This window comes from Lacerta agilis, chromosome 17 (assembly GCF_009819535.1).
Source record: "Lacerta agilis isolate rLacAgi1 chromosome 17, rLacAgi1.pri, whole genome shotgun sequence".
NCBI classification, from domain to species: Eukaryota; Metazoa; Chordata; class Lepidosauria; order Squamata; family Lacertidae; genus Lacerta; species Lacerta agilis.
The window spans coordinates 14,098,594-14,119,684 of NC_046328.1; the positions used below are offsets into that span (position 1 = coordinate 14,098,594).

General features: G+C 47.0%; 1 protein-coding gene across 3 annotated transcripts; it reads right to left on the reverse strand.

Annotated features, from left to right (window-relative positions):
• Nucleotides 1–483: 483 nt before the first annotated feature.
• On the reverse strand, nucleotides 484–19,973 carry SMPD4 (sphingomyelin phosphodiesterase 4). Of its 3 annotated transcripts, XM_033174380.1 has the most exons (20): nucleotides 19,871–19,973; nucleotides 18,255–18,338; nucleotides 17,896–17,982; nucleotides 17,295–17,437; nucleotides 17,112–17,187; nucleotides 16,617–16,725; nucleotides 15,128–15,180; nucleotides 14,318–14,472; nucleotides 13,843–13,975; nucleotides 13,109–13,180; nucleotides 9,636–9,725; nucleotides 6,994–7,139; nucleotides 6,571–6,661; nucleotides 5,776–5,879; nucleotides 4,869–5,032; nucleotides 4,171–4,379; nucleotides 3,587–3,820; nucleotides 2,461–2,592; nucleotides 1,856–1,984; nucleotides 484–1,047 (listed from the first exon to the last, which is right to left on the reverse strand). In XM_033174380.1, exons 2-20 carry the CDS (start codon nucleotides 18,327–18,329, stop codon nucleotides 721–723), a joined length of 2,529 nt encoding a protein of 842 aa, XP_033030271.1. In that variant the 5' UTR covers nucleotides 18,330–18,338; nucleotides 19,871–19,973; the 3' UTR covers nucleotides 484–720. The 3 variants fall into 3 exon arrangements, with proteins under 3 accessions (XP_033030271.1, XP_033030272.1, XP_033030273.1); XM_033174381.1 differs by lacking the exon at nucleotides 9,636–9,725; XM_033174382.1 differs by lacking the exon at nucleotides 1,856–1,984.
• Nucleotides 19,974–21,091: the final 1,118 nt, after the last annotated feature.

The following is a 21,091-nucleotide window of genomic DNA, read 5'->3' on the forward strand; positions in this document are numbered from 1 at the left end:
CTGCTTCACCCACCTTGCAGCAGAATTGTTGATGGTAAAGTTTGGGTTGAACTGGAACCAGATGTTTGGCAAAGCATTTGCATCGCTACAGAGATCCACTTTCAAGGCACAATATCTTTGTAATATTATTTGGACTTGTAGGCCCCAAAACTACAGGAAGGGAGATTGTTGACCAGGTTGTTCTTAAGTAACTTATGAAAATCCAAGCAATGGGTAGACACATGGTTATCTACCTCACTGAGCACATGCTTTCAAGTGAAAGGGCACAGCCCCATTGTGTACATGCTCTGCCTAAGCCCCATTACAATGATGGGGAGTAAAAAGTGTGCCAGCTTGTTTGTGTGAGATGCTCAAAAGCTGCCATTCACTTGACTTTTTTCTGCTAAGCCAAGCTGCTTGTTTCAGATTCATTCTCACAAATCCCACTGCTGTACCATTACCCCATCCCCCGCCAAAACCTTCACTATAGAGCCTGTGGTTTGTTTTTTTAAAAAGTTTATCAAAACACAATTTACAGATTGACATAGCTTTTAGAAAAGTAGAGCCTTCTGTTCACAAATCTGTTCCACTTCATTAAAAATATTTAAAGTTTTCAAACCCAAGAAAAGATGCTCAAATCAAAGTCCTGTGGCTTAATTAGCCAAAACCTACTTTCTGAGCCCCTGACCTTAGGGGAGGGGATTTCTATAGCAGTCTGAATAAATGAAGGAAAGTAAAATGTTAGTGTTGATGAGGCTTTCTCTTTTCAGTCAGGAGAGTCATAACTGTGGCATACAAAAGATATCCCAGGAGGAGGAGGAAGGTACAGGTCACTGGACTGATGCAGAACCACGAGGCAATGAAGTATACCATCAGTAAAGAAAGGAGAGTCCTGTAGCTTGCCAGAAACCGAAGACTGACTCTCGGCTGTTGAATCTGCCCCAGCCTCTGCTGGCTCAGTGGGCTGTGCCTGGCCTTTTCCACAAGGGAGGGGTTGGTGAGATGGTAGCGGCAGAAGCTGCCAAGGAAGTTCTCTTTGGCACAGAGTCTCTCCATTTGGTCTGCAAACTAAGCACGGAGGGGAAAAAAGTCAATGCAAATAAGGAATGTTTGGTAAAAACTTATGTCTGAATGATGAGAAATTAAGGACCAACTTCTTGATAGGTTTTGTTAAGAGTTCTTCTGGGAAAGGACCTGAATCAGTCTATTCTGCCCAACACACAAGCCCACTTTCAGCTTCAGGAATGCAGTCAAAAGGAGCTCCCTTTAATGCAGCTGTTCAGGAAAGCCAAAGGTAGAGAATAACATATGTCATATATGTTTAAAGCTGCCAAGAGCACCAACAATTCCCCAAGCAGAGAATGTTGGCTTTCTTGAAGTAGGACTGATACCTTTGGGGGCAGAGCACATCTAGGGTCCGATGCCATTAAGGGGTGAAATTCATTCTCCAGCCTTTGCCACTGGACCAGGAGATCCACTGGGAGGCTTCATCCTAAATCTTCCAAGAAGATGATCACACAAAGGAGAGGACCAGCTTGGCCCCATTCATGGGCCAAAGCAGCTTGCTTCCTCCTTTACTACCAGGAAAAAGCCTCAGCTCCAATTGCTGTTAGGTCTTTGACTGAAAGGAGGGAGAGTCTGGCAACACCCAGAAGATGAAGGGCTGTTGCTGGGTGTGTGTGTCAGGGTTTATGGTGGTATATGATTACAGTGTGTTCCTTGTAAACTGCCTTGAAAAGCAACAGATTGAAACGAAAGGTGTCAATCTTCTTAACAGAAAGGAGCAGGGCAAGCATTGTGGAAAGAACACCCAGAGTGTAGAGTTTTGGACATATGGACTCAGAAGAGCAGCAAGGAGATTTTGCACAGCACTTACTCGTTCATTAATGGCTGAGGACAGCCGAAACAGCAGCCTCACAAGAGTGGTGCTTTCGTAACTTCGGATGGGCTGAAGCTCAGGATCTCCCTGGTACTCCACCTCAAACCTGCGTAGGCCATTGATGATCTAGGAGAACAGTTGCACTTTTAAGTTGTAACCTTACAAGGCTTTGAGCTTCAATACTTTTTTACAAGGCAGCAGCTCTTCAAAGTTTTAGCAGCTATACAGGCTAGGCCATTGCAGACTCATTTAAGTCATAAAGGTGCTACAGGCAGAATTCAGGCAAGGTTACAGCAGCAGACCGAGATTGGCCTGCTTTTCAACCCCATTAGATCCAACTCTTTATCAGTTTTTCTTTTTGAAGTTAATAATCAAAGATGTATTTATACAGTACCTCTTAGAGGAATTCTATTAAAGAACACAAAAACTCTCTAACACTACCTGGGGGTTGGCCTAAGCCTCTAAAACCTTTCCAATGAGTGTTGAACAAAGGTTGTTTTGGCCCTTAATCTGGACTCAAATCTTCAGCTACTCACAAGATTACTGAAAAATTAATGTCGACTGCAACCTAGCAAAACTGGCCAGGCCAGCCACCCTCTTACCTGGTACCTGCCAAGAGGTGTGAGAATCAGCCCGTCTTCACTCTCAATGCAGTCTGGAAGCTGCTTCTTCCCATTCTTATCCTGAGCTGCCCCCCAGTTCAACATCAGCTGGCTCAACTGGGCTTCGTTCAACTGGAAAACATCCATTTGAAAATGAGTTTATATAATTACTACACACCAAAAAGGCAAGCTGACACATCTTGGCAGCTAAGTAGCCCAAACACACAGCAGCAAGTGCTGAAATCTCTTCATACAGCGCAAACCTGTTTCCATTTTCTCTCTTATTCCATCTAAGCCACTTCAAACACTTGAGGCCAGAAAGTGGCATACCAGTGATAAGGCTGTGCAGAGATGGGCAGGCTGGGGACTTGCACCACAGGGAGGGATCAAATTCTGCCCCTCACTTTCTCTCTGATCCGTTTGAAGTTTAATAATAATTTTATTATCTGGTTGCCCCAACCACTTCTTAGGGCAGCGAAGCAGGCAACTCTCAGAAGTAGAGAGAGCTGTGAGCCCTCCAGGCATGAAGACGATGCCTCGAAGTGAAGGCCATCACAAAAAAAATACTTTCATCATTTTCAAAGAAGGGCTGCTCTGTGATCACTCACTTTCTCAAAAGCTTGCCCCTCAAGTAATTTGCAGTTGCTACACAGGAAAAAAGCAAAATGTACAAAAGGGAAATCCTTAGGTCATCTGCTGTCTCCTGGGCAACCCTACTCACTAAGAAACGGGAGAGGCAGCAGGAGGGAGCTACCCAAAACCACAGTGCTGAAATCTTACTTCTAATATCCTTCTATGACTGGGTCTTAGGCAACCAGACACATATGTGACCCAGCCACCATGACATGATGCCCAGAATGGTAAAGATTGTGTCATGTATGTATTGTGCCAGGCTGACTTACTTCCTGTTGCTCCTCGGCATAGCCTGAAGGTTCAGGGTGCACTGTGTGTATATATCAATATAAATGGAGGGAGAATGAAAAGACTTGACTTTGGTTCCCCTCCCCCAATCCCATTCTCATGAGGGAATACAGCCCTTGACCCTGCAAAGGTCACCCATCCACAAATTAATCAGACCACCCTGCATTGCAAATAAACATATTTGGGATATATTTTGTTGCCATACCCGAAATATCAGACAAAAGTATTCCAGGGCCTTCTCCAAGTATTCATCTGTCTTTTTAATACTGTCTTGCCCCATTTCGTCCAAGTCATTGCCTGTGTAGGAGCCATTCAAGTCAGCTGAACCAAAGCGTAACCAGGAAAGAAAGGATTGGCTAGTTGTGGCCTCCACAGAGTGGTCTGATATGGATTTGGCAGTCTGCTGGGCCTGGCCGATGAGCTGGGACAATCGTAGCACCTGATGAAAGACAGCAAGGCAAGCAACTAAGGCAGAAGTCCCAGGAATATAAAGCTTGCCCTGACCAAGCAAGCAAGTGGCAGAGAAAGCATTGTGGGAAACAAAGAGTCTTAAGAGATCTGAGACAAACCACACCTCAGAATAAGTGCCGGTGGTTCTAGACTTCTGGTTTGCAAATCACTGGAAGTTGCTACGGTGCAGTAAGGGAAGGCTCAATTTGCAGAGGTCCTGTCAGGAAGAATCTCCACTCTTTCAAACATCCCAATTAAGCAACATGTTAGACTTGGCACCTGCCAAGGCTACCAAGGCACACCTCCCAAATGTCACAATAACCACAAGTGGCAGCTTACCAGGCTCCTGACTTCTGGCCCAAACATCTGCTTGTACTGGAAGTCCTGTCCTTCAAGCCCGTAGACATGGCTCTTCACCTTAAATGAAGCATCTGTGATGGTCGGAGCTCGGGATGACAGGAAGCTCCCTCCGAGAGACGAAGGGCTAATGAAGAGGCGGTGCTGGCGGTGAGGAAGGGCAAGGTCTGTTTCCAGAAAGAGCTGCTCTCCTGCAAAGGGATGGCGGGAAGCAACACCTTTTACATGATTGCCCCTATGTAATCTGCTGCAAGGTAGCCTTACTGCTAGCACCTTGAACTGGCAGCCCCAAAGGATGGGCTGTTATGACCACTGATCAGCTGCCCTCAGGAGGCAAAGGTGTCAGCCGCCATGATGCGATAAAGCAGTCTTCCGCAGCCCCATTGTACACTGCGATTGTATAGCGCTGGGGCTGGAGTCTAAACTATGCAGAGCACTCCAGGAAGGTTACAATGCAAGATTTGGGCTTGGGAGACTCTAAGCTTCTATTCTCACTGGGTCAGTGACAGTGGCTCTCACACCAGGAGCTTTTCAGAAGGAATTTAGACAAGCAACCAAGCCAGCCAGATTTCTCGCCTCGTCCACCCTGATGGCTTTTCCTATTTGCCAAAGGGAAAAGCAACCAACAGGTTGCTGAGGCAGACAGAAAGGGGGCAGGTTTCTCATACTCTCTGTTTTACCTTTCTGGATCATTTCAGCAAGGTTGGGCTGAGCGAAAACTTTGGCCACCCTGAAGACCATCAGGGCATTCTTGGGGCTGACCAAATCGGTGCGGAGAGCTCGGTTCAGGAAGCTGACAAAGAGCTTGGTGTACATCAACAAGTTCTCCTGAACAAAAGAGGCCCTTTTAAGAGAACACAAAGGGACATATTATGTAGCCACAAGAGGACTGCCCTTTCCCTGCCACTGAGTGAGGTGGGCCTGCAAGATTATGCTGTGAGTACCTCCAAATTGGGAGAATGTGCATTCCAAGCAGGGAAGAGTTTAAGAAGAAGAAGAGTGAAGAAGAGTTTTGGATTTGATATCCCGCTTTTCACTACCCGAAGGAGTCTCAAAGCGGTTAACAATCTCCTTTCCCTTCCTCCCCAACAAACACTCTGTGAGGTGGGTGGGGCTGAGAGACTTCAGAGAAGTGTGACTAGCCCAAGGTCACCCAGCAGCTGCAAGTGGAGGAGCGGAGACGCGAACCCGGTTCCCCAGATTACGAGTCTACCGCTCTTAACCACTAAACCACACTGGCTCTCAGCCTCCTCACTTTGGTGACAAGTTCTCTTCTTACTTCCATGACAATGACCTTCACTAACGGGCAGAGCAGGAATCGGGGACAAGTCTGATACAGCAAAGTTTCTCCACGTGGGCACCCACAACCACTGCAGTCACCCGGAAGTCAAAACAAGGACACAAGTGGCCACCAGTGGCAAAGGGTCACTGCCCAGATCAGACCTTTTGTATTCCAAAGCATTTGGAGGGGCACCAGATTGGGGAAGGCTGGCCTGGAACCATCATACACAACTCTCAACCTGCTTACTGCAGGAACTGGTGAGTTTCCCCTCCATCTGCAATGACTCAGACCATCCTAACACTCACCATTTCTCTGGCACGCTGCGAGGCAGGGATGACTCGGCACTCGAAAGGGGCTTTTCAGGTGCATATCTCCAAGGCTGCAAGTAGCTCAGCCACATCTCCAGTACCTGGGACAAGAAGTTTAGTTTTTCATTACAAATGGTTTTACTGAACAGTTGTGTTCAGCAACTAGTTCCCCTGAACTTGTGGACTTTGTGAAGATTTGGATCAGCAGCCTTGTCCTACTGGCTTTCCCACCCACTCAACACACAGAGAAATGACAGAGTCAGAAGTGGAAACTTGGTGGTGGTGGTGGTGGTGGTGAGCGGGTCTTTCGGCTAGCACAAAAAAGCTTCCTTGTCAATCTGTGCCGACCTACCTATGCTATCCATGCAGCCCTTAGCACTTGTGATGAGGTGCAGGTGCAAAACTGTTTTGAAAACCAGGGTTGGCCTTTTTATAAAAGCAACAACAGACAAATTCCAGGTGATGCTTATCCACTGGGATGCTAGCCCAGACACCTATTTGCTTTCTAAGCCTTTGGCAAAAGGATCGTGACATTTTCATGCTTTTTCCTTTGCTTTATGAGGACTAGCAACTTGATCCCGCTTTTTTAAAAAAGGCCACATTCCCAAAATTTACAAGAATAAGCTCTGCATCAGAGGTCACAATCTGCAAATCATGCTGCACTCACACGTTTGATTATCACATTGAATGGGAAAAAATATATAAATCTGCATGCTGGACAAAATTGGCCCTAACACTCTCCTCTGTTCAGCACAGTCCACACAAAACAGAACGTTCAACGAAGGTACTTACAGCTCTGAATGAAGCATCCAAGGGCCAGTGACCAAAGCAGTGCTGCAGAAATATGTAGAGTTTTTGCTGAACAAACCGGGGAATCACAATCCTGCAAACACATGAGAGGTCCCCCCAAGATAAGCAAAGCAGGAGGCAAGAATAACATTTGGGTATGGAAACAGAGAGGCTTCTTCAGCTCAATGGACCATACAGGAGGTGTCCACTTTATGCATGCTTGTGTTTTTAAAAGGAGGCTGTGAAATGTGCTTAGTTTCTTGGTTTATGCCAGAGAGGGAATCTGTGATTTTTTATTCCATTCTCTTCTTCAGGGAACAGAGATAGGATTCATGGAACAGAAAATTCATGAGAGCTGGCCCTCTCCTGCACATTTACTCCCTGATGCACAGGGTGCTGACCTGAACAAGCCTAGAACAAACCTACCTCTTGAATTCCTCCAGCGGGCTGGCAGTGTGGGAATGCCCAGAAGGAGAAACTGGATCCGGCTTCAGGCTGTTGCTGAAAGCATGAAGGTGCTTCACGAGTAGCCGGATGACCAAGACGTGCTCCTCCGTCGGCTTAAATGACTCCTGGATCGGAAGCAAAAGCAAGAGGAAGAGGAGTAGGAGAAGAGGAAAAAGGAGTAAGTCCTCTCCCTGCCAGAAAGGAAGGCCAGGAGGGAGGAGGGGGTGGAGAGAAAGGGCGAAGAGAGCTGAAGCGCTACAGAGCAGAGCAAAGAGGTGTCCGCAGACCCTTTAGTTTAGTTCCTGGCCAACCAAATCGCAGAAGCGAAGTGTGTCCCACACTTCCATCCTGAGTGTAGGAAGGTAATTTCACCTACTGCTGAGAAGGGAGTGAGCAACTCATTCCAGTAGAGTTCTGAATAAGTTGCCCAGGGATGTTCACAAAGTGGCTCAAACTACTTTGCCTTCCTGACCATACTCAGGGCATCCGCTGCCACCACCCACCCCGCAGAAAGCGCAAGCACAACATCCGCCCACCAGCCAAATGTTGCCAATGAAGCTTTGCAATCACGGGATAAGAGAGAGGACCCCCTTGTGGACCGAGGAAAGGTTAAGGAACAGGAAGCAGAGACTGGGAACGAATTAAGACAGTTCTCCCAATGGCAGAATGAAAGAAACAGGGTCCCCAAAAGAGGACAGGTACTTTTTAACTTGTTCATAAAACATCTATGGAGTTTAGGGGTAAGCAGTAAGGAAGCAAGGTTGGTTAACGATACCTAATTGTTCAGGGTGGTTAAAACAAAAAGGAATCGTGAGGAGCTCCAAAATGATATCTCCAAACTTGGTGAATGGGCAGTTGGATGACAAGTGCAATTCAATGTAAGCAGCATTAAGTGATGCACATATCGGGGTTAAAAAAAAACCCAAAACCCACACCCCAATTCCACCAATAAGCTCTAAAAGTCTGAACTGGCAGTGACATACTATGCACTTCCCCTTTGCTGCTTCACCTTAGGCAGCAAAATGCCTTGGAACAGCCCTGCCATCAGCCCCAGTCACAAACGACGGGAGTTGCAGGGCAGCGATATTGCGAAGGCTAAATGTTTCCCCCCTCCTGCAGTGAGGGGAAAACTGCTTTGCTATGCTTAAACTGAGAATCCCAGCTGATCAAGATTTTTCTCCCCTCTCAAAATATTTGGTATGACTGTGGAAAAGGTGTAGCCATGCATTACCACCTAGGTCACCTTCCTAGTCTTTATTACCTTATTATTATTACCTTAAACCCTGAGGTGCAGAACCCTTTTTTCTGGTTGCTCCTTTCTGGGGCCCACCACAATTCCAGTGAAGAGGCCCATTTTATAGGAGGCAGTGGGATGGGAGTTAATGCACCAAAAATCTCACCTTTGGGGAGGAGATTCACGAGGTGATCCTAACACAGCAAACTCCTAATAATTCCCAGCATCTAAGATGATGCTGTAACCACTTTTTAAATCATGAAGACTAGAAAGCTGCTCTTGAAAATAATATAAAGGCAGGATCTTCATGACTGAACACCACACACAGTGCCTTTTTGACTGGCCCCCGTCACCACCAAGGAATTGAAGGGATGAAGGAAAACCGAGAACCAATCCCAGCAGCCATGATCTGTGCATGCACATTTTCGTTACGATCTGCAAACATGCAATCCCCCAAATGAGTCTTTTCAAGCTGTCTATGGGGTTTTTAGCCCTGTGCAGCTGCTCTTAACTGGAAGCGGATTATTATGTATGCAAGTGTTTTTTATTAAAAAGACACCCACATACACACTTAATCAAGGCAGGACTTGTGCTGTCCCCAAGCTCCTCTTTCATCGACAGGAGCAGGGTGAGAAAGCGGCACGCAGCCCAGTTAGCAAAGCAAACGTCTGTGGCAAAGGGGTGCTCCAAACCTCTCCTTTCATCAAGACTTGCAAGCAGACCCCGGTGCTCTTCCTAATCCAGGGATGGGCAGCATCTGTAACCCTCCAGATATTGCCGAGATTCCCAGCAGTCCATGTGGTCAATAGTGAGGGATGATGGGACCTGGTAGGTAGTCTGGAGGTTCTCCACAGGTTCCCCACCTGTTCTAAGCTAGGCTGGGCCTTAAAAGGCTTCATCTCTTCTCTACAGTCATCACCCACTGGCACATTTCAGGAGTTAGAGAGGAGAAGCTGCTAGCTAAATGGCTTTTGCGCTCAAGCTGATCTAACTGGACATGCTCCTTTCCTAGCAATGCTGTGGCAGCTTCTGACATACTCAAAGTCACCAGACTCTGGCAACTCCATAGAAAGGAGAAGCCCGATACATTTCCCCCTCCTTATGTGGGTGGAGCATCGCAGGAGGTTGTTGCTGCCTAGAGTAAGGAAGTGGGAGAATGAGCGACCTTTGGGAAAATCCATCACCTGGACTTGGCATTGTTTTCTGTGCTCCCTGGGAAATAATAGGCCCACAGGAGCAGCCCCACAGAATGTACTTTTCCACACCCCCAATGTCTGCCCACACCACACTGCAAACTGTAGGAAGGATCTTTTCTTTTTAATTTTTAGACAAATAAAATGAAATGGGGGGAAGGAGAAAGAAAGAAAGAAAAGAAAACTCAAAATACTTGGTATGTGTGGAGGGCCTGGAAGCTGGATTGGGCAGGATTACTGCGGTGGGCACTGGAGATACTGAGCCGGTATTGGAGAACCTCCAACTGAGAGACACAACACAAAGGGGGGGGCAGGAGGGGTAGAAGAGGCAAACACAAAAATGGAAAGAAATGGGGGGAAACAACCAGTGAGAATGAGCCCAGGAAGAAGGGGGGGCAAGGAAAAAAACAAAAAGCAAAACCCAAGAATGAGTCACAAATGAATGACAAATGCAACCAATGTGAAGAGGGACACACAACAGCAGCAACACATCCTTGGCGCAAAACAGCCTCAAGCAAAGTCTATCCCCCCCTTTTCTCATGTTGCGCAAACATTTTCAGGCTGCAAGCTCTTCTCTGGAACCCAAACGCCAATATGTTTTGGCAGCGAGGGACAGCAGAGAGGTATTAGGCAGTAAGGGCTGGGGGCTCCTGGATTGTGGGCTTATCAGAAGTGTTTGGCACAAAATGGCAAAACTGGAGAGAAGCTGGGACTTTTCTCTACCCAGCAAGGCAGTTCTTACACACATTTTGGCTCCTGGAACTGTGGAGGTGGTTCGAGACTTTGCAGCAACAGTCAGAATTTAACGTCAACAAATGGATTCTAGGAAACCCAAGTCACAGTTACGAGTCTCAAGATTTACCAGGACTTTTCCAATCAGCTTTTGCATAGTGTTTGCGGCCTTCTGCGTGTGTCCACAATCAAGGGCCACTGGGCCCTGGCAAAGCAGCCACACAAGGAGTCCTGCACCTGCACCTTGTGCTGGGTGTGCACTAATCTGATCCAAGTGTACACCAGGCCAGGTAAAAGAGGCAGCAAAGCAGCTGCAGGTGAGGATGCAACGAATCAAGGGTACGTAGCCTGGTAAACAAACACCAAGGATTTCAAGCCACTGGGAGCAAAGGCTCCAATGCAAACTGCATTGCACTGCTTGCACTGCTAAATATGAAACTTTGGGCCTGGAACTCATGATTCCCTATGAAAATATTAAGAGAAAATATTCAAGTCAGCCTCCAAAGCTGATCGGTTGGGGGAGGGTGGAGAGAGGGAATGCCGTTTTTGCCACAAGAGAGTGAAAGCCAAAACAAAGTGTATGTATACAACCCCAAGACCACTCTCTTGGCAAATCTGGATCTAAGGAGGCCAATCCCCAGGCCCTGCTTTTCCTGGATCTCTGGCCCTGGACTCTCAAATTTAGAAACGCAGCGCAGTAGCAGCTGGCACTAGAAACTGTTACAGATATTAAAATGTGGCATGCAAACAGAATACACACAACCAACAGTAATGCCACACACCTCCCTCCCTGCAACAGCATGTGGAGAAACACAAACAGGATGGCAAGTGATCATGAGACTTGGGGAGGAAAGAAAAGAGGCATTTTCGAGGAAAGAAGAAGTGGAGTTAACTGTATACAATGTCATGCGCACTCAGAAATACTTTGCTGAGAACTGCCAAGCATATGGGCTTCCAGTAGATGACAGGTGCAGTTGATTAACATATGACTGTTTGGGGCTGGTGGCTTTACTTTTTAAGTGATTTTACTCACATACATTCCCAAGATTTTAGGGTGAAGGATGTGTGTATGTGTGCATCAAGAAATCTAGTAAAATTAAGAAAGAGCTGATGCCACCGCACTCAGAAAGGAAAGTGTAACGTTTTCAGTTCAAATCCTAACTAAAGCAAGCCCTCAACCCTCCCCCCCCCCCACCGCTGGCAATACAAGCGTGTTTTTATTTACTTGCAACATTTTTACACCACCAATGGAAGAAAAAGTTCTCTGGATGAAACACAGAAAGGAAAATGTAAAGCACAGCATATAAAATCAGAAACAAATTTTAAAACACTACCAGAATAAAACCTGCGATAAAGAAACCAAGTATCTACAAAGCACTAAAACTTGGGTTTAAAAAGGAAACTGGAAATCCTGGGAAAACAGAAAGTTCTTCACCTAGTTCTGACAAGACTGTATTTCAGGGGACATGTGATCATCTCTTTCCCAGGAGAGCATTCCATAACTGAAGAGCCACCATCATAGCGGCCCTTTTTGCATAACCACCTGCATCCCCATTTTGGCCACCTGGGAGAAGAGCAGCTCAGCATCCCACAGCCAGGCTTTCCTGAGATCCAGACACACCAGCAGAAATATCTACCTAAGGCCTCTGGAATATGAATCAATTCACCTCCAGGTCTCCCCACACTTGCAGAGCGGAAAGGTTGCCAAATGTCCACACCTCAATGGGAAATGATCCAACCACAACAAGAGGAAAGATGTTGATTCTCTTACACTCAAGACTACCATCCTTCTGCCTGATCAAGGGTGTGTCCTGCTGATATCCATGTTGGGGCGAAGATATGCTGGGGTAGTCCCCATGGCTGCTATGAAGTCCTGAACTACCATGGAAGTTGAAACTATCCCAACACGAAATCAGAGGTGGTCTCTATCAACTCAGGCAGGGAGGTGGGTGGGTGGTGTACCAGCAGAATCCCCAATCTGCCCTGGGTTCTCCATGCAAGAGACTCCAGGTTAGCATTAGAGTAATACTAAACCTACAGCCGTACCTCGTGCTGCGTTCGCTGCGGGTTGCGAATGGCGTGGGTTACGAATGCAGCAAACCCGGAAGTGTTTTCTTCCAGGTTTCGACATGCGCAGAAGCGCAACATCGCCGCTCGGGTTGCAGACTTTTCGGGGTGCGAATGGTACCCCGGAACGGATCGTATCCGCAACCCGAGGTACCACTGTACTGAGTTCTTGCAGCAACAACAGTAAACATTATCAAGTTCAACATAAATCCCTCAAGCAAAAAAAGCTAAGGTTTAGGGATGACCCTTTACAGCTCCCAGCCTGCAGGCAAAGAACCTTCACCCACAGAGGTCCACCAATGTTTAAATACCATCTGATATTCAGTGAAGTATGATTGTCATTTGGTATACTGGTTTGCTGTTGTTATTTCATTCTGCAACTCTGTATTGCTTTCCCCCTCTTTTTTCTTTGTTACTTATCTGTTTTTCCAGTGTCTACATGTTTTTGTAAACAACAAAAATTCAATAAAAAGTTGCACTGGAGAGCAATGTTTGCCGAGAACTTTCCCTAGCGTCATAATTAGGGCCTGCCAAAAACTGCCTACCAAATTCATGACTTTCCTCTCAGGCAGTTTTAACTATTTCTCACAGCCTGCATACCGGCATCTGCGGGAATCGAGCTTCCCTCAGCTTTGACATAAAGCAAAGCCTTTCTCCATTAACTGGAACTCCTCTCTCGAGTGCTGATGTATCAAAGAAACCCACTTCAACCCTAACTTGCTTTTATTTAAGTGCCAACAGCCTCTCCTCACTGTGCAGCTCTTGTCATTAAGCAGAGAACAGAGCTAGGCGGCGGCAGTTGTGTTTCCCTGCAGCCCCTCAAACTGGGAGGCCAGCAAGCAAGAGATGCCCAAGCTCAGCCCCTTACCTTGATGTGAGGGGATTGCATTTTCTGGTACATGTCCAGGGAGTAATGATGAAGCCACATTTCAACAAAAACCTAGGAAGAGAAGAACTTGTTCACCTGCCTAAATAGAACCAAAGAACCTACTACAGCAGTAGCCAGAGTCAGCCTTTGGAGTGATTTCTGCTCCTGGGGTCTGGTCTGAAGCTGTTTCAAGACGTAGCTCAATCAGTGTTGGACGTGGCAAATTCAAGAAACCAAGTGGTCAGGTACATTTGTGCTAGCTGACTTGTTTTTTCCCCCCAGATTAGGGATCTACAGAGCTTGGGATTCTGGGGCAAGGGCAGGGAAACAGGAGAAAGGCACTAAAAGGCAGGCCTACCCCTAAAACACTTTTTGGTTCCTTGAACCCCTCAGAAAAAAAACATTTAATCAGATACACCTCTGTAACCTTCCAGATATTGTTGGAGTCTAACTCCCAGCAGCCCACATGTCCAAAGGTGATGGCGATGGGGAGTTGTAACCCAGCAACACTTGGGAGGGAGGCAGGATCCCCCTCTCCTACAGGCAAAGCAAACTCTTCTTTTTCTTAAAGGTGTGTTTCTCCAGTTGCCCAGGCCCCGCCCAGAAGTAGGCCTGGCATTCCACAATTGCCTGTCCCCCACCCTGCTGAGCTAATGCAATATCCCTGAAGAACTTGCAGCAACAGCCAGACAGAGCAGCCGCTGCACCACAGCCTCCTTCCCTCCCGGGCACACCTGAAGCATGGTTTCCGATCTCCAGATCTCCTGGGAAGCAGGGTCAGCATTCACCGAAGTCTGGTGAGCAACATGTCTTTTCAGAAGGCTTGTTGGGTGCATCCCATAGGAGCTGAACGACATTGCAGGAGATCTAGAGGGGAGGAGAAAGAAAAGACACAAGATTAAAAAAACCCAGAAAGGGTCACCCAAACAGGATAGTAGAGGGAGTAGTCAGGGTTGGGCATAAGGACAAAGTGGAGCCGGGAAAAGTCTGCACTATGGCCTCCATCAGTGTACAACAGCATTTTTTTATCCCCCCCCCCAAGAAAAAATTGGGTTTAGTCTCCATTTTGGATGGAAATTTAGAATTCAACTACTGAAAGCTTCATTGCAAGAGCAGAGCTATACTGTTGGCCAGGATACAGAGATGACTCCTGCTACCATCTTTCTACACCGTGAACCTGTAATCTGGAAAACTAGGACAAGTACTCACCGGGGAGCAGGTGATGGGACAGCCCCTCCTGCATCGGAAGAAGAGGGGGGTGGAAGGACAATCCCTTCTGTGGGCAGGAACCACTTCAAGTACCGATCCACTAGGACAAAGTAAGCACTGTTGGACATGCTGATATGATAGGCTGTGGAGATGTTCTGAAACATATAAAGAGAATCCCTAGTCATTCCTCTTATGGTATCAACTCAAATAGAGAACTTTATGGGTAAGCCTAAAAAATTCAAGCTGCTCAAAAGCATAATTTTCTATCACACTATGCCTGGCTCCTCTTCTGTTTTCCTCTGGAGGAGCATTCCTCTACGACAGTAGCTCCCACCAACAGCCTGGCATGGTCCATGCCCAGATTTTACCACCCTCTCTGCTGTTTTGTGAGAAACGAGCCTGGTACACGTGCTACAGTGAGAGTTCAACAACAGAGGCAGTGAGGACCTGCTAGGAAGCGGCAATTCTGCAGGGCTCAGTCCCCCTCTCCCCACTTCTTTAGCAACCCTACACTCCTGCCACTCTCTTCTTAGTGCAAAGCATTCAGGTGACAAGCTGAAACAGTTAAGCACACTTTAGTGCCAAGGGAAAGGCCGACAGGCAAAGAGTATTTAAAGCACTTTAAGAAGCTATTTACACAAATATTGACTTTACACCACCAAACATCATGGCAAGTGTGGAGGGGAAGGGAGAGGTGTGTCAACAATGTATAATCTGCAAGTGGCACAAAACTATGCTGCAACTTCTCATCTCATTTGCACAGCATACAGTAGGCCATGCAGTGGAAGAAGCAGCTGCCTTTTTGTTTACCTTCGGTGTAATCAGGCTTAATGCAAAGTAGAACATGTAATATTCAAAGGGATCTGGCAGCAGAGTCAAGGATAAAGTCCAACAGAAAACATGAAGAAGCATCAAGTCTTGGCTATTCAAGACCATCCAACAAAGTGTCAATAGGAATAGGAATAATTTATTATTGGCCAAGTACATTTTCCAACATACTTGGAATTTGTTTCGGCTACATTGCAATGTAAACATACAGACACTGTTCCTCTCACAATACAAAGAAGCAAAGAAACCCCACCCATATTTTACCTCCCCTTAAGCTATACAACTATGAATTTAACAATTTAATGGCACAAGGGAAAAAACTATTCTTGTGCCTGGCTGATTTTGTATATGAAGTCCTGTAGCGACGTCCAGATGGAAGTAAATCAAGCAGATGATGACCGGGATGTAAAGGATCTGCTACAATTCTCTCTGCTCTCTTCCTAACTCGGGTAGCATAAATTGTCTCTATTGAAGGCAAGCTAACACCAATTACCCTTTCTGCAATCCTTACAGCTCGTTGGAGCCTTTTCTTGTCTCTCTTGGAGGCTGTACCGTACCAAGCTGTTATGGAATTACAGAGAACAGTTTCAATGATGCCTCTGTAGAATTGGGTCAACACTTCCTGGGACAATTTAAATTTCCTTAGTTGACGCAGGAAATACAGCCTCTGGTGGACCTTTTTAATAATACTATTGATGTTGCTTGACCAATTTAAGTTATCAGAAATTATAGAGCCCAGGAACTTAAAGGACTCTACTACTAGAACCATGTTACCAAGAATGGAAAGTGGTGGCAGAACCGAAGAGTGCCTTCTGAAATCAATTACCATTTCTACTGTCTTTTGGGTATTTAGTACCAAATTATTTTCAGTGTTTTATTCTATTCTCAGGATTTGGGTGTGAAGGTGGGAGTGCCCCTTCTTGTTAAGCACTTTATCAACATGGTAAGACACTTAAAAATGCAGCTAAAACAGAAGGAAAAGCATCTAAGTGAGAAATCCAAGACAGACGCTGAGAAAGATCACAGTTTGCAGGCTGCAGCCCTGCAAAGAACCAAAATGACTGCCCTCTACAATGGTGGGGAAACTGGTGGGGTGTAACCCGCTTGTTCCCCAGGCTTCTAAGAGCTGGCAAACCATGGGCTTTCCATGCAATTTATCTTCACCTGGAAGAGCCACTCATATGCAATCGCCTTGGAGCAGCTTGTGTGGCAAGCAGTTTTGAAAAGTTTGAGTGGAATGTGCAGCCGCTGGCCCCTTCTCATGTGTTTTGGGAGAGGGAACACAACTTCCATCCAAGGCCTTGCTAAGCGGAGGGCAAAATATCATGCTGGAAAGCTACAAGAATCAGGCTGGTCTCCCTCTCACCACCGACTGTTTGGCATCACTGAACTACTGAATGATTTGTGCCCCGCCCCAAACATACACACAATGTGAACAGAAACGATTCTGGGCTTATTGCCCAAAGGATACTAAGGGCCAAGTTTAAGCTCAGGCCTCCAGATGGAGGAAACTGGACTTTGTTGTGGTACAAAGAACATTCTGGTAAAATCCGCTCTTGTATTGAGGCTTTCACTGGGCCCTGAAAAGAACATTGACATGATTAAACACAAAATACAGACCTTATGACTGAAACAGCCCTTAAGGTGTACAAACATCCCCCCCCCCCGAGATCTGGGGTGTGGAAAGCCAACAGCCACTTCTGGAGCCCTAAACCTTCTCCTTCTGCTCTGTTGCAGTCCAAGAGCTTAAGGCTTCAGCTCCCACTGCTCAGCGAGCTGAGGAACAGGCAGAATCTGTGTGCCACAGAGAGCAGAAAAGGTTTCAAACTTCCCATTTAAATCTCAACACGTTCATATGAAATCAGTGGGACTTCCGCATAAAGCATTAGGAACTTAAAACTGCCTATTTTATCCTGGATTCAAAGTGGTAGTGTGGATCTTATCACCTCCTTTCCCAGATACTTACAGGAAGGTAGGAGACAGAGAAATCGTATCTGTACTCTTCAGCTTGGAGCTTGTAAACCAACTTCATCATTGGGCCTCTACCAAAAAAAAGGCAGCAAGAGAGAAAACATTCAGAAGGACAGGGGGTAACCCTTGGAACCACATCAGAGCTCTTCCCACCACCCTCCTGAATAAAGAGGTTTACCCAGCATCAAGAAAGTCCAAGGCAATGTTGTACTCAGTAGGGTTTGCCCTTCCTTGTAAACAACGGAGGTTCCAACCTAAAATGATGCCATCTAAGCTGCCAAAGATGCTTTCCACCAGCCAGGGAAAGATGGCATGAAGTTCCTTCCAAGGGAAGAGAAACAGAAAAGCTATTATGGGTCACCTCCAAACAAAGATACACATTGTTTGACTCAAAGACTTCCCAGGTGCTCCAAACCACAGAAGGCATTTTCTGTCTAGAAACCAATCTGTGCCAAATTTACTACTCCCAGGAGACCCAAGACTGACAGCTAGTGGAAATGCTGGACAAAACCTGACAAGCAGACATCAGCAAAATGAAGGTGAATTCCTCTAGTCAGTTCCTCTCTATTTCAGTTTGTCAGTTTGATTTGTAGTTGCGTCTGTATTTACACGTGAGGTTGCTCTGGGTTCTTTCATGTTTTCTCTACATTAGGCAGGAGTGAACAGGGCAGTCTGCCCTACCCTGACAACATATATATTTTATCAGAGAAGGTCAATACACACCAAAGCAGAACAACAACAAAAATATTATAGGCCTGAACAAGTAATGAGCCTTCTACCTTGGCAGGAAAATCTTCAATGACAGTCACAAGATCATGGCACCTCTGGGCGAAAGGCTTGTTCAGACAGTCAGCCTTTAAGCTATCCTGTTTTAAACAGAAGAGAAAATAAATCCACCTCTTCCAGACACAGCAAAGAACCCTTGATCAGTCACTTGTGAGCAGGTCATTCCCAACCTGACAAAATTGAGATGTGAGGAACCCAAGCCCTGGTCTACCCACAATATTGATATGGGTTTACCAAGAACCAGCAGGAGGAGCCCCTTTCCAGGTCTCCACCCTTCCAATATGTAAACACAGCTCTGAAACTCATGCAAAACAGCACAAAGATCAACTGCTGTGAAACCCCCCTTACTTACCAAGAGGTAACTGTGCTGAGGAAAGTGATGGGCAGTCATCTCCGAGCCTCGGATGTGGCCAAATGGTGGTGTCATTTCAGCAAGCTGCCAAGAGGGAGAAAAAGGAAGGCCTCAAACTGGGACCTCAGTCTTGTTGGTTGATACCATTTATTATATGCTGCATAGCTGGAGATGCCTCAGCCTCCTGACCTGAATGTTATCACCAGCTCTGCTCCTGGATGTAACTGGGTGTGTGTAAGAGAGAAGAGCACTCTAGGGTGGCTCAAACAGTGATGCCATCAAAGCCTCTCCTGTGAGGATTCTCACTGCCATAAAATTACGCTGTCTGAAAGGAAAATTGTGTGGCAGGCACTGCCCTGGATGTTGCCACCTGCACCTGGATCTGACAAGGTGGGCAGCGTTCAAAACTCCCATTGTTCTAGGTGCGTTTTGTGGCATGGAATTTCATTAGCACGAGCAGCTTCCGATGTCTGGGCGCAGTGCTGCACCTATGATTTCAGATTAAAACCGCAGAGTGGAAGGAAAGGAAGACTTTTCTCTGCCTCCCCACTTCCAGCCACTCTCTGAAGATTGGAGAAAAGATCCTCTTAATAATATTGGGTGGGTGGGGGCAGGGGAAGCATGGCTTTGTGGCTTTTTTTTTTGCAGTCTTCAGATGAGGACTAGACCATGTGAAAAATGAACATAAGACTTCAGCTGCAGTTCATTCATTTTCAGCTTTGTATTCTTGTTATATATTAAAAAAGCACCTAGACATTCCGTTGTTGCGCCCGTAACGTAGGTTTAAGGTGCCGTTCAGCCCCTAGCTCTCATATCTCAGCTTCTAACCCTGGAGGCAGGGTGCTTCACAAGAGCGGCTGCTCTTTAGTGAAAGCAAGACAGCCTGAAACACCACTGGTGTTTGTGTATTGCCAGACAGCAAGCAGCTTCTTAATACTGATATACACACACACACACACACACACACACACACCCCAGACATAGATACAAGGGAAAAGGAAAAGGAGGGAGAAGGGGGGAGAAGGAAGCTCAAGCACAAGGTTTTAAAAACTGCAGCCACCACCAGTGGTGTTTCAGACTGCCTTGCTTTCACTAAAGAGCACCCCGCCTCCAGGGTTAGAAACTGAGATATGAGAGCTAGGAGCTAAACGGCACCTTAAACCTACGTTACGGGCACAACAACGGAATGTCTATGCGCTTTTTTAAAATATATAACAAGATATATATTGCCAGCAAGCAGCTTCTTAATACTGATTTTTGTAAGCTGCTCTGATGGCATTTATGTCCCAGCCCTTAAGCCAAGAAATTCAAACAGCAGCATATAAATGCCTCAAGTAAACAAACAACACTTTGGAAAGACTGTCTGCCGTTTAGCCGCCGCCTTAGGCGCGGAGAGGCCTCCAGGGCTCCAAGCCCGCCAGGAGGGAGGCGGTGTGGCTGCTCAGCCTGCGCCGACCGAAGGGACTTGAGCCCCTCTGGGCCACGGCGGGACTTTCTCCCGAGTAACCCTAACCAGAAGAAGAGGCAGCTCAGGGCCTGCCTCGCATGGCTTTTGTGACAACGTGCCGGGCCTCTCCTCCGCCTCCCCAGCGAGGCCACCCACCGCCGTCGCTCACCTCCTTCCGCCTCCGGCATTTCAATCCCACCGCCTCTCCGCTCCGTCGGTCCTCAGGCAGGGCGCAGGTCAAACGCGTCACCAACGCTCCAGCACGCCCCTCCCCTTAGGGACTACCGCCGCGGGTGCACTAAAGTGACGCAGCGCGACAGACCCGCGCGCCGGGAACGAGCTCCTAGACTTCTTACAGGGTAGAGTGGCATGCGCAACGCCTAGTTTCCGGGTCGGAACAGTTCCCGCCCCCCAGCCCCGTCTCTTTTCGCTCTCCTCTTCTTATCAGTTTCACACGGGCAGCCTAAGAGGCAACTAGTTCGATTGAACGCGCCCAAGCATCAGCACGTAGCCTGAAGGAATAGGTGGCAACATTTGCAAAGGAAGAAAAAGATTCTGAAACTGAACCTTGTAAGAGATTTAAAATTTTAACATCAGACTTAAAATTTTAACATCCCCAATTCGCAAGATGGTTCAAAATTATTTGTGCGCTACGACATTTTCTTTTGTATTTGAGAACGATCGTCCTGTTACTTTATCCTTGCAGTCGAAAATAAATTTGGCAGTTTCAAGTTGTGTGCAGTACACGAAACTTCTACAGTAGACTCGCTTATGAAAATGGAAGTTAGCAATTTGTGCAAACAGTCTTGCCCAGGGCGCAAAATAACCTGGCACCGGCATTGAGAAAGGTACGTCCGTGAGAAACCCCCGCGAGGCGGGGTGAGAAGGACGGGGCACTCCTGCGCTTGGATCAGGTCTCTTCTCTCTTGCTGGCTGATCGGGGCGGAGGGTAGGGACGCCCCGCACTGGACCTCCCTAGGCCAGTCCCAAAGAGGACGCAGCTCCGGCATGGACTGTTCACTGGACTTTTGAAAAGCCTGGCAGTTCTCGCCTTTCTCCGCCAGGTGGGGAGGGAAAGGATGGTCGGCAGCTGCTTCAGGAGCAACCTGCTCCCTGCCTTCTCTGTCCCGGCAAAGCTCCCCCATCCCGGCCTAGGCAGCTTTCCTCCCCTCGGGGGCTGTTTGCTGGCACTGACCGCAATATTCGATTCCAGGCCTGAAGACGGGTGGCTTTTTTCCCAGTTGGGTCCAGCGATCCTGTAGGATTGCTGCTGCTCCGCAGGTGCCAAAGGGGCTGCATCGTGGACTGACTCATAAAAAAACACCATAGGAAACTGCTATATCCTGAGTCAGGCCATTGCTCCATCTAGCTTTGTATATACTGATAGGCA